Source organism: Aquarana catesbeiana, linkage group LG02, assembly GCF_042186555.1.
Source record: "Aquarana catesbeiana isolate 2022-GZ linkage group LG02, ASM4218655v1, whole genome shotgun sequence".
Taxonomy (NCBI): Eukaryota; Metazoa; Chordata; class Amphibia; order Anura; family Ranidae; genus Aquarana; species Aquarana catesbeiana.
Genome location: NC_133325.1, coordinates 552773403 through 552788142, shown reverse-complemented (window position 1 = coordinate 552788142; position 14740 = coordinate 552773403). Strand labels below are relative to the sequence as shown.

Genomic DNA, 14740 nt, shown 5'->3' with positions numbered 1-14740 from the left:
CTCTTTTATATATTTCTGCTGTAGCGCGGGATCAAGTTATGATTATGATTTATTGAGAGTGGATTGTGATACACTGGAAGATTCTGCTGCAGACAGCTGTCTTCGATTTATTTGATTGCACTTCAATGCACTATATGCACTTTGTGATTTAACGGTTCATTTATTAATTGTACTTGAAATTATATAGTTTTTAGGAGTTCACCCATAACACATTTTAGTAGCGCGAAGGTTTTTTACATTTTCATTGTTTAATCCCAAACATGTTGATTCTTACTTTTAGTCTCAATAATCTATGACACGGATCATTGCTGGCATCGGTAGCAGTATGGCAAAAGATCAACAAATATCTGTGTAGCTGTATTTCCTTAGTGAATCCTTAGATTTTTGTATTTCTTTTATTTTTTTTATTGTAAAACCACTGCTTAAAATTTTGATTTGTATAATTGTGAGTCATTATGTTTATAATATATATAATATCATATGTTGTTATTACTATAAAACAAATGTGCAAAACTGTGCTATTTGATATGAGAGAGGCATGTTACATTATGTGAATGCACATAAGGAGTTTATTGCATTTTTTTTTTTTTTGGTAGGTGTTCACCGTGTTTTTGACACAAGCTTCTCCAGAAACTTCAGCTTGTTGGAGAGTCAGCAAGAGTTTATAAAGCGATACAAGAGACAGACAGAAGATAAGAAAGCCCTTCCAATGCTGGCTTCCGCCTGCCCAGGTAGACCTATAATATGTCGTCTTTGCATAAAAATGATCACATATCATGGTCATTACTTATGTCTATGCCTCTTTTCTTTCTCATTCATTGAGGGACACAGGAATTCACAGACAGTCAGGTTATACTGTCACCTACAGAAGATTTAAAAACTGACAGAAAAAATGTAAGCCCTGTATGCCAACCTAGAACTACAAAAACTGCATGCAAATAGCAGCAGAAAGGGAACCCCTCAGGGACTTTAAGGCAATAAAGAGGCAATTAGTAAAAATAAGGCTGGTCACCAATTTTATTAATATATGATTAAAAATTCAAGTCATTCATAAAACATGATACAACATAGCATAGTAAACATCTACATGTACAGAGGAAAAGTACCCACGACAGTGGGGAACACCCTGAAATAGCAGCCTGAACAAGAGCTGGCCAAAAGAGTCCCCCGTTGTAACCCGACCATGTTTCGGAGTTATTTTTAGGGGTACACAATTTTCTATGAGACAATAATAGTAAATAACATGGGTAACAATAGAAAAAAAAAATATATATTTATATTTACATTGGACATGTAATGGACAATGGTAAAGTAACTTCAGATGGAGCCGAGGTGACTGGTAGATCTGATTGTGGAAGAGAGGGCAGGAAACCTCCGCACCCAGGATGCAGTGCCACAAGGACCCACCCAGTCCAGACAGGCTGATGGGAAGCAGCCGGGAGGGAGGATGGAGGGAGGATGTAGGAGTGGTCTGTAAATGAAGGGTCAGAATATAAAGGTTCTACTTTTCTGATTGTGAGCTAATGAAAAAAGTTAAAGTCAGCAGTGTGCACAAAAGATCAGTGAGTCAAAGAGAAGTAAGACCCCATACACACTATTAGATTTTCTGCAGGTTTTCAGATTTACCAAAACCATGTAGTGCAAGGGCCTGCCTGATTGCATAAAAACTGAAACTCTTAAGGTTTGACCTCATATATTATATGGTTTTGGTAAATCTGAAGAGAAAAATCTGCAGAAAATCTAATAGTGTGTATGAGGCTTAAGTGGGCTCTCATATGACAACAATGGAGGAGTGCAAAGCAGAATGAAGGTGCTGGGAGGGTATCACAAAAGACTGACCTTTTATTATTGCTGTAGTTGTGCATGCATCTTCCCAGAATACAAACCCAGCTCCAAATGGAAGAGACCACCACCAGGCACTGGGCTGTATAAAAAGAGAAGTTGATTACCTGTAATGATGTGCAGGTGTACTAAACTACATCCTACTCATTGTGGTCGGAATCCTTGCAGAAGCCCGGCCTGAGGGAGGGGCCAGGCATGGGCGGGGTGGGCCCTTCGGTGCGAAGACACGCGATGCAACCCCCGCCCGGAGGGGCAGGATGACACCACTCATCGCCGCGCCGCCAACACTTTGCTAGGCTACACCCACAGCCGCGTGTGCAGCACATGGGGACAGTCCTCACGTGTTGGGCGACATGCAGAACGGGGACGGCCTTGTACATATGTTTGGAGAATTCCTGAATAGTCTTTCCAATGTAAAAGCATCCGCATTCACATTGTAAGAAATATACAACAAATTGGGTACGACAATTCGCATAGTGCTTGGGATGGAAAGTCTCCCCATAGGGTCGTCGTCATTCTCATCATCATTGGAGTCTTTCTGAGCTCTTGTCAGGAGAGGCTGGGTCCTCCCCAATAGCTAGAGGGACCACTTGGGACTTTTTGGCTGCATGTAGAGCATCCTTCCCACTGAGACTGTAAGTGCACACCAGCGCTTTCTACTGCAGAGTCTATCTCTGACCCTCCAGAGGCCCTAGACCAGGCTAGGTCTTTGGTCCCTGTTACCATCTCTGTGACCGATTCAGATTCCCAGCAATCTGTCTCTAAAGAGACTGTTTTTGAGGCATCAGTCTTCTGCTGTCATCTAGAATTTGCAGGGGATTGTGTCAGATCTAATTCTTGCAGTATGTTCCATTCTGCATCTGGAGGATCAGCCTGCTTTTCCAGGCTTTGGGTCTTTTAGGACTCCTACAGCTGCACGGACCTTCTCACTCTATCCACTGTTTGATTTAATTCGTTATAAGCAATGGAAGCACCCTGAATAGTCCAGGGCCCCACCTGAAAGGGTTTCTGAACTTTTCCCTTTAAGAAACAATTCTGTTTCCCACTGTCAATATACCAATGACTCGCCTTAACAGGAGTACCACTAGACTGGTTAAGGGAGTTCTCACCCCTGAAACAAGACTTTTTATGCAGATATGAAAAATACATTCTTGCATTTTTTTTTTTTTTTATTTCAGGCTGGATTTGTTATGCTGAAAAAACACATGGCTCTTTCATCATCCCATACATCAGCGTCACTAAGTCACCACAGCAAGTCATGGGATCCCTGATCAAAAATCACTTTGCACAGACACAGGTAGGACACTTGACAATACCAGACAAATGTTTCGGCATATCAAACTTTAATGGCTTTTTTACCTTCATGCATTCCCTGCATGAAGGTAAAAAATGTTTTAAAGCTTTCTGTAGCCCCCCCCTTCCTTTTGTGAAGGAGAAGAGAGGAGATCCAGTGCTATGCATGGCTGCAGCTCTTCTCCCCTCTCTTCTTCTTCACACAGGGACTTGGGCAGCAGCAGGAGCCATTGGCTACTGCTGCCGTCAATCAAATACAGTGAGGAGGAAGTGGGGGGCTAGCCTCGCTGTGTGTTTCTACGGAGCCTGGCTCCATAGACACACACTGCTTTGGAGAGAGCACACGAAGAGGAGGAGCCAAGATCGCTAATGTGGGACCCGAGAAGAGGAGCTTTTGAGGATGCTCTTTTTTTTTTTTTAAATGTACCTTTAAGTAACACTTTTAATATTGGTCATTATCTGCTATCTGATGACATTAATTTCGACTTACTGCTTTTCCTTTCTTTTTATTTTAATCAACACAGAATCTAAAGCCAAATCAGATCTACCATGTGACAGTGATGCCTTGTTATGACAAAAAACTAGAGGCTTCTAGACCAGACTTCTTTAACCAGGAATATGAGACCCGAGATGTAGATTGTGTCATCACAACTGGTGAGTGATGTATCTTGCTTTTACTTTAACGTGCTGGATAGTAACGTTGTAGTTTCCTAAATCCTTTATTTGGTAGAAATATAAGACAGACGTTTCGTTGCAGGGGAAGTTCTGCGAATATTAGAACAAGAAGAAATGTCTTTAGCAGATGTGAATCCCTGTCCACTTGACACAGAGTGAGTTTTTTTTAAATACATTAGACAGTGCTTCTATTCCTATATGCTTCTTATGCACATTTACACATGTTGCTTTGGTGCCATGACAAAGCTGTTGCTAGCAGCAGTAATAATTATGTGGAAGCAGGCAGCATAAAATTTGGAAACAAAATGAGGAGCCTTCCTTTGCTCCCCTTCTTCTGACAATGCTAACTGCCTTGACTGTCTGGTTTCATTACTCCTGACAAGGCTAACTGTCTACCTGCATCTGCCTCCCCTACATCTTAGTGACAGGCCAAGAAAAACATGCGGCACATGAGTCCGAGAAAAGTTTGAATTTCTATCTCTATGCTTAATTTGTATCCAAGACTCAGTAGCTGCCGAATTGTCAGAATGATAACCAGACAACCAGCATTTTGAGAAGGAGCTACAGAAATGGCAGCCTTCATCTTTTTTTCTATGACAGGTATATGTTAGCATATATAATTTGAACCTGTATGTTTATTAACAATCCACAGATGTTGCTTTACCGGTTAAGTTCTCACACCTGTATGTTCTCAGTGTACTAGAGCAATTTAGAGCATGAAAACATGAAGAAAAAAAAATTGTAGCAAAATAGCTAAGGGGAGGAAGAAGTCATTTTGGTCTGCTTAAGGTTAACAAGAGGCTATATAGCAACAAAGCTTATTTTTTTTATTTGCATAATTGCTGATATCCTATGCAGATGAAAGGTCACCTCTTGATCTGCTATGAAGCAGAGTGTTTACAATTTAAGGTGGCCATACATTATACAATTTTCCTTTTCAATTTCCTTTAGATTTACCTTCAACTATGTAGTGCAAGGGCCTGCCTGATTTAATCCAAATTTGAAAGCGTTTCGGTTTTTCCTCATATGATATGGTTTTGGTAATTCCTAAAAGAAAATTGCACAATAACATTTGTATATGTGGTCAGCCTTAATAAAATTTAAGATTGCTACATGGCAATTCTTCTTAACTCTTTAGACATTCTGATACCAAACAAGTCCTTGCTGTCAAAAGAACAGCTGGAATTTGCCAATAAATGTGGGCAGGGAGCTGCAGACAGGACGTACCGCACACCCAAAGCCAAAGTATTTAGATGTTTGTGGCATGTTTGACATGTCCAAAGTCTAAGACCGGTTAAGCTGTTCATAGACCCAAGCTCTAAGATCATAAAACACCAGTTTAAAAAACATACAACTGACCTAAAGCAGTTCTAGCTTCTCTTTAACTCCCCCCCCCCCCTGCACTGCACAGCCTCTAAAATTCTCCCAGGTGGTCTCTGTGCCTTCCTTGCATGCATGTACACATTTATGTCTGTGTAAAGGCTCCTATTAGGTGTCCTGGCTGTTCATTGCTGAGAAAGATGCTTAGTGAAGATGATCTCGCTGGAAGTGCTGAATAGGGTGCTAGGGGAAAGTGCCTGACCCTAAGTGTAATAAAAGTACACTTGTCCATTAAAAATAGTTTGTTGTGTAATAGTACAGTGGTGACATCTGGTGGTAGAAGCTTGTTTTTGACAAGTACCGTATTTATCGGCGTATAACACGCATCCCTATTTAAGAGGGAAGTTTCAGGAAAAAAACGTTTTTTTCAAATAAACCACTTTGAAGCAAAATAATGGTCAGTGCCAATCAATGCAGTCTGATTAGTGCCCATCTGCAGCCTCAATGCAGCCAAATGCCCATCTGCAGCCTCAGTGCCCATCTGTAGCCTGATCTGCTCCCATCTAATGCAGCCTGATGCCAATCTGCAGCCTCAATGCAGCCTCTGTGCCCATCTGCAGCCTGATCTGCACCTATCCAATGCAGCCTGATGCCTCTATGCAGCCTCTGTGCCCATCTGCAGCCTGATCTGCACCTATCCAATGCAGCCTGATGCCTCTATGCAGCCTCTGTGCCCATCTGCAGCCTGATCTGCACCCATCCAATGCAGCTTGATGCCTATTCACAGCCTCGCCATCTCTCATGCAGTGCAGGAATTTAGGAGGGGGACGAGCGCCGCCGGAATCACTGAGCCGTCATCTTGTGTTTACAGTACTCGGCTCTCACACACACATGTCCCGCCTCTGCCATCGCCATTGGACCAGCTCCTGTGATTGACAGAAAACTGGTCCAATGCCGGGGGCGGGACGTGTGTGTGCTGTCAGAGCCGAGTAAACAAGAAATGACGACTCGGTGATTCCGGCGGCGATCGTGAACAATGATGGCTCGGTGATTTCGGCGGCTATCTTGAACAATGACAGCTCAGTGATTCCGGCAGCGATTGTGAACGAACAATGACGGCTCAGTGATGGCGGCGCTCGTCCCCCTCCTTCTCCGAGGTACGCTATCGGTGTATAACACGCACCCCTGATTTTCCCCCTATTTTCAGGGGGGAAAAGTGCGTGTTATACGCCGATAAATACGGCAATTGTTTTAAGCAGGCCCAGTGATTTATTTTTGATATTGAAGTTTAAGTAAATCCAAATAGTCTTTAATTATAGTTTTAGATAAAGTAGGGAATAGTAAAAAGCTGTGTGTTTGGTAAAAAAAAAAAAAAAAAAAAACAGTTCTAGTGCATACTTGCTAGCATAAACTGTTAGCAGATAAATGTTTCTCTAGTCGTCTGTCCAGGACAGCACTAGAGAGATAGGCTCCACCTCCAGAGGCAGGAAACACATATTCAGATCTTTAAAGGGCGGCTTCCGTCCCTCTTCCTCAGTCTTTGTGTTTCCTCCACCGGAGGAGGAGGCTGGATGGAGCTCTCCTTCCCCTGAGCCTAGGAGTTACCTGTGGGAGAAGGGGAAGGAGGTCTGCAAAATACCTGGAAAGGTGGCAGGCATCTGGGTCCCCCGGTCAGGCTGCAGAGGAGCTGGTACCGGCGTCATCCTCCACTATAGCCTGGGGAGGGCTGACGTTCCCCGCATGGCTGGCCGGATACTATGGTATCCTGGCGTGGGTCCAGCGGGGGGGGGCAGGCGTAGGCGTCATGTTTCGGCCTGTGAAACGCAGGAGGAGGGAGGAGACTTCCGGCACACCACTTCTGGTTCTGGGTCACGCGGTGAGCATGGACGCCCGAGGCCATGGCGGTTCTTTTAAAAACGCCAGCCACAGGATGGGAACCAAGTGATTTGGATCCACAGCGTGATGCTCCAGCACGGAACAGACACATGGATCCAGCTGAACCAGGTGGCAGTGGGGCCAACCCAGCTCAGGTAGATGGACACGGGGTGCCTTTGACCTACGGGGCTGGGGGGGGTGGGGGGTGATGGACTCAAATGTAGCCCTTTAATTGTCCCCCCCCCCTTTAAAAGGGATCCGGGCTAAAGAGTAATGTGAATCCTGTCAGCAGCTGGTGGGGTGCACATAGGTGTTGTTGAAAGCATTAGAAAATCCAATGCTCTATTTATTTTGCATTCGGGAAAAAAATTGGGATTCCAAGCTTCAAAAGGCACAATCGCAAGCTGGATTAAACAAGCTATTGTAGAAGCTTACAAAATTTTAAAAAAGGAATGTCCCTTTTCCCCCATGGCTCACTCCACACGGGCACTATTGGCTTCTTGGGCGGAGCGAGCTGGAGCGACACCAGAACAAATCTGTCGAGCAGTAACATGGTCAAACTACTCAACTTCCATGAAGCATTATAGATTGGACCTTATCTCAGCGCAAGACCAAGCGTTTGGGAGAAAAGTCCCCCCCCCCCCCCCAATCTGGTAATTTCTCGTTGATCCGATCTAGTGCTGTCCTGGACAGACGACTAGAGAAAACTAGAGTTAGACTTAACGGTAACTCTGTTTTTGGTAGTCATCCAGGACAGCAGGAATTCCCTCCCTATATGCTGTTATAATTTTGGACGAGGGTTTTTGTTTCAGAAGCCGTTCGGGGAAGTTCTCGGTTAAAGACTGAGAAGGAGGGACGGAAGCCGTCCTTTAAAGATCTGAATATGTGTTTCCTGCCTCCGGAGGTGGAGCCTATCTCTCTAGTGCTGTCCTGGAGGACTCCTAGAAACAGTTACTGGTAAGTCTAACTCTAGTTTTTTCTTTAGATTAAAGTCTACAAGTTCCAATATGCAAATAGTGACTTTCTGAATGATTGCTTTAAACTGTCCATAAACCTGAGTTGTTGGGCTCAACTGATCTACAGTTGTGTGTATGGGGTGTGGGGAGAGGCAGACATCTGCCCACTCATTAGGGAACCATTGAGTGGACAGTGTGGCTAGCCTTTTCCAAATGGTTCCCCTCCCAAGAGCGGCAGCACTGGCAGCCCATAGCTGAAGTGCTCATTTCTTCAGGAATAAACTCAAGTGCTTGTCTGTGCTTAGGTGTTCCTGGTTTTTTTCTTTTTCATACATCATGGGACAGAGTCAGGCTATATTCATTACCTGCTGGATTATAGTTCATCAGATGAATGGACACTGGTAGACCAAAGGTCTCCAGACAGGAAGTGATCCCCTATATAACCCCTCCCATACAGGAAGTACTTTATTTTTTTTTTTACCAGTGTCTGCAAGGTGGATGGTACAGTTTGTTTGGGCTCTCTGAGCTCCAGGTCTCTAGTCCCACAAATTGTTCCGAAATGAATCTAGGAATTGACCGATCAGATCCATTTGACACAGCCTTTTATGCTTAGATAAATGGTACCCGAGCCTCGCAAAGAAGATTCAAGATCCTGCAAGGTTTTGCCTGTAATGTGGCCTCCGGGCGCTGAACAGGTCCAAGGGAGTGGACCCTAAACATGAAAAGGGTACCCAGTCCTTGAAGGTCCAAGTGACAGGAACCCGCCGTGAAGGGTAAAGATCCTTGGTTTCGAAGTGGCCCTGCGCCTGGATGGGTAAGTGAAACCCCTTTACTTTATTATTGTGGGGTGTCCCAGTGGTTGTAACAGTCAGTCAAGCTAGCTAAAAGATGGACACCTGTGTTTTGCTCAGCAGTTTGTTTGGCAGCCATGACACATGCGGCTTCGCTGTACATGCGCAGTAGCCGTTATCTGGGTGCACGAATATTTGCGTCTTACGCGAATACAGTCACGCCCATTCCCCGGGACTGCGCACGTGCGTGCACAGAACGTTCCGGCGCACACCCAGCATATTTAAGGTGCTTAGCAGGATTGTTGCATAGGGGCTTGGTGAGCCCTATTAAAGGGTCTCCCTTCTGAGGTATTTTAATACTACACCCAAGTACTCCTTGTTTGTGGCTATTAAATGTCTTCCAAAAAGAGGAGTGGGACTAACAGCACAGGGAAGGGCACACCTATGTTGTTAGTAGTTCCTGATGAACCTAGTCATATTTCTAGTGTTGTATCCCCTGAAGCACCAGAGGTTTCCGGGCAATCTGCGCCTATGTGGTATTGTGCCTACAGTCAACACTGCTGCTTCACCCTTTATCACTAAGGATGAACTGTCCTCAGCCCTAGCTGGGTTAGAGCATACGATTGCTGGCATGATTTCCTCCATCCCGCAGGGTGGCAGGAAGCGTGGCAGATCCCCCTCCCGGAGTCTCCTAGTCTGGTGCAGGAGTGGGTTGAGGATGGGGAAGAGCTTAGAGCTCAGGATTCGGTGGAGTGCCCGACAAATGAGTCTGCTTCCGAGCAATCTGGACAAGAAGATATCCAGTCGATGTCTGCCTCTTGGTTGCAGAGGTTTTTGATCCTGACTGAAATGGTTCGTTCTGCCTTTTAAGTTGCCTCTTGCAAAGGTGACTGAACCCCCCCTGGTCCTCTCTGGGATCACTGAGGCCTCTTCAAGTCGCACAGACTTTCCCTCCACACCTCCCGTTGGAACAGGCGGTGTACGCTGATTGGGAACATCCTGACAGGACTTTTGTTCCTCCTAAGAGGTTTTCCCTTTTTTATACCCCATGGACGAAAAGTTCATTCAAAAATGGAGCATGCTAGCTGTAGATGCAGCAGTCTCTCTTCCTTTAAACAAGAACTTAACTTGTCCAGTAGATAATGCACAGGGCTTGAAAGACCCTGTTGACAAGAAATTGGAGTTATTATTAAAGGCTTCCTTTTCTTTGGTCAGTTCAGCTATTCAGCCAGCTGTTGCAGCAATTGGTATTTGCCAGTCCGTAAAGGATCAGGTCAAACGGCCTGATAGCCCTAACCAGGAGGATGATCTCTTGTCTGTACATATGGGCAGACTTTTATGGCTTTAAGCGGAGTTCCAGTCATAATTTTTTTTTTTTTTTTTTACATTATTAAGCTGCATTAAATCTAAATAACAACCTTTGGAAATTTTTTTTTTTTTTTTTTTTACTTACCTTTTCAGGTCAGGTCGGAAATGCTGTCAGGCGCCTTGGAGAGGAAGAGGCAGATTATGAGGGACCCCCTAGCAACTCCCAGGAGTCACTGGGCAGTGCCGAGGGCTTCGTTGCCATCACAGCGGGGTGGGCACTTCCGATGATGCCCTCCGTTGTAATGGCAACATCAGAAGTGTACGGCGCTGCGCCGTACATACAGCGCATGCGCGAGAATGGGCGGTGCATGCAGTTCGCTCAGCTGCACCAGAGCCCGGAAGATAGTGCTTGTGGGCCTCACATGCACACAAGCACTATGGAAACTGACTTGAAACAGGAATATAAGATATATTCCTCTATAAAATCGGCAGTCAAGCGCCGACAAACGTGAGTGCTCTAAATAAGCCATATAAACAAAAGAGATGGATCCTAAAAAAAAAAAAAAAAATTAACAGTGGGAACTCCTCTTTAAGAACTGGTCAGACGAGCTTCCTTGTAAAAAGTTATTTTCCGTTTTATGGGGAATGTTTATTCGGTGATCACTTGGACAAATATGTCCAAAAGATTTTTGGAGGGAAAAGTTTTCTCTACTTCCTGTGAGGAAAAGCACCAGACGTCCCTCGTTTAAAAACCCAGGAACTGCTTCCTGAAATGTCTCAGTGTCAGGGCGGTTGCGCCGCCAACAGGCCGCAAGGCCAGGGCCAGAAAAGGCAGTGGGTCCAAAATGTTTCTAAACCCAACACCAAGCCCTCCTTTTGAGGGGATGCCCCCACTCCATCGGGTGGAGGGAAGGCTGCTGCACTTTGCAGACATTTGGAAAACGACAATTCAAGACGAGTGGATCACCTCGATTATATTTTGCGGTTACAAGCTGGAGTTGCAGGGGGTTCCCCCTCAGAGGTTTCTAAGGTCCAGTGTTCCACTGGATCCTCTAAAAAGAAACTTATTGCTTCAGGCATTACATTATCTAGTGCATCAAGGAGTGGTGGTAGAGTTTCCTGTATTCAAAAGGGGCACAGGGTTTTACTCAAACCTGTTTACGGTTCAGAAACCATATGGGGAAACAAGGCCCATTTTGGCACTAAGATCCCTGAACAAGTATCTAATTGATACAGTCCTTTCAGATGGAGTCTGTCCACTCAGTAGTAACCTCACTCCAGAGGGGAGACTTTCTAGCCTCCATCGATATGACGCGTATTTACACATACCTATCTTTCAGCCTTATCAGAGGTTCCTACGTTTTGCAGTAGAGGAACGTCATTTTCAGTTTGTGGCTCTACCCTTCGGGCTTGCTACAGCTTCCCGGGTGTTCACAAAGGTCCTAGCACCAGTACTGGGTCTTTTAAGGGCTCAAGGGATCCTGGTGCTCAGGTATCTGGATGACCTCCTGCTCAGAGATCACTCAGTACAGGCTCTAGAACAGAGCATAATATACACAGTGAGGTATTTGAAAAGCTTAGGCTGGATCATAAATACCAAAAAGTCAGCCTTGAGACCAGCTCAAAGTCTAAAGTACTTAGGTCTGATCCTAAACACGGTCCAAGCAAGAGTATTCTTGCCACCCGTAAGGATCTGTGCCTTGAAGGATCAGGTGCATCGGATAAGGGGCACCAGACAACCCTCCATTCGGTTCTGTATGACTCTTCTAGGGAGGATGGTATCCTCCTTCGAGGCAGTGCCCTATGCCCAGTTCCATTCCAGGCCCTTACAACAAGACATCTTGTTGGCTTGGAAAAGAGGAAGAAAAGCCCTGGATTATCCAATGTGCTCATCTCCTCAGGCATGCTTAAGCCTAAACTGGTGGTTGCAGGATCAGAACCTGTGAAAGGGAAAATCCTTTCTCCCGGTAACTTGGAGAGTATTGACTACAGATGCCAGTCTCTCAGGCTGGGGAGCGACCCTAGACGGGCTCAAAGCTCAGGGGAAATGGTCAGCAAAAGAACAGACACTGCCCATCAACGTCCTAGAATTACGGGCAGTACGTCTGGCCCAACGTTCCTGGACAATGGAGCTTCAGGACTGCCCCATCAGGGTTCAGTACCATAATGCCACAGTAGTGGCCTATATGAACCACCAAGGCGGTACCAGGAGTCATTCAGCTCTGAAGGAGGTGAACTAAATGCTAGCCTGGGCAGAGAGACATGTGGCAATTATATCGGTAGTCCATATCCCGGGAGTAGAGAACTGGAAGGCAGATTATCTCAGCCGGCAGCAGATCTGCCTGGGGGAACGGTCCCTACACCCAGAGGTGTTCCAGGGAAATTTGCCAACGTTGGGGATCGCCAGTGGTCGACCTACTGGCATCCAGGTTCAACAAGCTACAGAAGTTTGTGTCTCGGACAAGAGATCCTCTGGCAATTGGAACAGATGCTCTGATAGTTCCATTGAGCCAGTACTCCCTGGTTTATGCTTTCCCACCGATCCCTCTCCTTCCACATTTGTTGCGCAGGATTCGGAGAGAGGGGGTTCTAGTCATTCTGGTGGGACCAGCCTGGCCCAGAAGGCCCTGGTTCCCGGAGATTGTGAGACTGACAATAGACGGGCCATGGACGCTTCCTATGTGTCCTTGGGACTTGAACTTGGTGCTGTCTGTGTTACAGAAACAACCATTTGAACCTATTAAGGAAATTCCATTAGACTTGCTGTCACACAAGCTAGCCTTCCTGATGGCCATCACCTCGGCTAGAAGGGTGTCGGAGTTGGCGGCCCTTTCAACCAGATACATAAGTAAAATCTTTTTTAGTCCTCTGTGTGGGGAATGTTTCCTTCTTTCCTCTATTTAAGATGGTCAAGTGGGCCGGGAAATAAGTCTTTGATAACGCCCTGTAGGTTGTCGAAACATGTCAACGTATTTCCGGTGGCACCAACATCATTCCCTGCTCCTTGGAACACACTTCCTGGTTTCTGGAACGCACGCCGTGAGCAGCATCCGGATCCATCTCTAATCCCTTTACATGCCTGTTTTTATCAACTATTTTGTAAGTACCCTTTTGTATATTCAATAAATCCCCTTTTCAAACGGTACTTTTCACTATTAGTTCCATATTTTCCTTTTTTGGTGCCTGGTGATTCTGCTGAGAAATTCCAACAAGAAATCCTTTGATCTGATGTGCACATCACCACTCCTGAACTTCTCTGGAAACCAGCTGGGGGTCATCACCATTTGGTGAGTGGGGACACATGTGGGGGTGGTGTTTCTGCACCTGAAAAGTCCTGGAGCGTCTGATGTCCATTGCACTTCAAAAGTTTTTTTCCCATTGCGGATCAGAACATTCAGCACATTTATTTGGACTTTATTTACATGTTTTTTGCTTTGTATATTCACATCTGCACTCGGTCACACATGTCTAATAACATTTGCGAGCGCCACATTTTCATAATTTTACATTTCTAGTGAGTAGCACTTTGTGTGTGGCAGCTGCTTTAGTTTTCTTTTTCACTGTTTTTTCACGATTTTATATTATTCACAAAGTTGTGGATAGGCACAAGTCAGGAGATGGATACAAAAAAAAATTTCAAGGGCTTTATCAATGCCTCGAAGCACAGTGAAATAAATTAAAGTGTTACTAAACCCACAAAAGTAAAATCAGTCTGTATATGCAGTAACGCATGCTTGTTATACTCATTGTGGAACCTAAGGGATTAATCCTCTGCATTGTATAAAAAGGCTGTTTGACTCTGTTCCTCTGACTCCTAATAATTTCCTGATAACAGAGTCTATGGTGTCAGGCTGCATATGCTCAGTTTGGTGTGTATTGCTAGAGAGTTTTTTTTTTGTTTTGTTTTTTCTTGGGAGGATGCATGTGATCAGCACAGAGCCAATTAGTACTGTCCAGACAGAGGGTCAGGGGTCTTGCAGTCTCATAGCACAGTCAGAAAAATCCTCCTACAATCTTTAACCAGTGCTTAGCTGGACACTGATAAAAGTCACAAGGTGCTCTAACTGCTGATGAGAAAAGATATTTATCAGTTTTAGATTTCCTAAATTAATTACATTTCCGTGTACTATAGACCAGATATTGTGAATGCAGGGTCCTGGGTTGAGTAATACTTCAAGAAACGGAAGGTATTTGGTACAACACCGACCCTCTCTGGATCAGGACATCGCTCCAAACTGGATGAAAGACCCAGAAAGAAACTGATCAGAGAGGCTACCAAGAGGCCTACAGCAACTCTGAAGCAATTGCAGAAATTTGACAGAGTGGTCAATTGTGTACTTGTGACACGTGACTTGTATGGGATGGTTGCAAGAAAAAAGCCACTCCTTAAGTAAGGCCACATGCAGTCACGACTGAGCTTTGCCAAAATGCACCTTGAAGATTCTGAAGCGACATGAAAAAAGGTGTTTTGATCATATGAGACTAAAATTTAATTAGTTAGCCTCAACACCAAACTATATGTCTGGCAGAAATCCATTACAGCTCCCCATCCAGATAACACCATTCCTACAGTAAAGCATGGAGGTGGTAATATCTTTTTATAGGGGTGTTTCTCTTCAGAAGGAATTGGAGCACTTGTCAGGATAGAAGGAAAAATGAATGGGGCAAAATACCATAAAA

The 14740-nt window shown here is 44.9% G+C and overlaps 1 protein-coding gene across 1 annotated transcript in view; it reads left to right on the top strand.

Annotated features, from left to right (window-relative positions):
• The window catches only part of CIAO3 (cytosolic iron-sulfur assembly component 3), a 67055-nt gene that overhangs the window by 21016 nt on the left and 31299 nt on the right, over nucleotides 1–14740 (top strand). The window contains exons 5-8 of the mRNA XM_073615951.1: nucleotides 597–731; nucleotides 3021–3139; nucleotides 3660–3789; nucleotides 3893–3965. Of these exons, the coding sequence (XP_073472052.1) occupies nucleotides 597–731; nucleotides 3021–3139; nucleotides 3660–3789; nucleotides 3893–3965 (457 nt within the window). The remainder of the gene's footprint in view (nucleotides 1–596; nucleotides 732–3020; nucleotides 3140–3659; nucleotides 3790–3892; nucleotides 3966–14740) is intronic.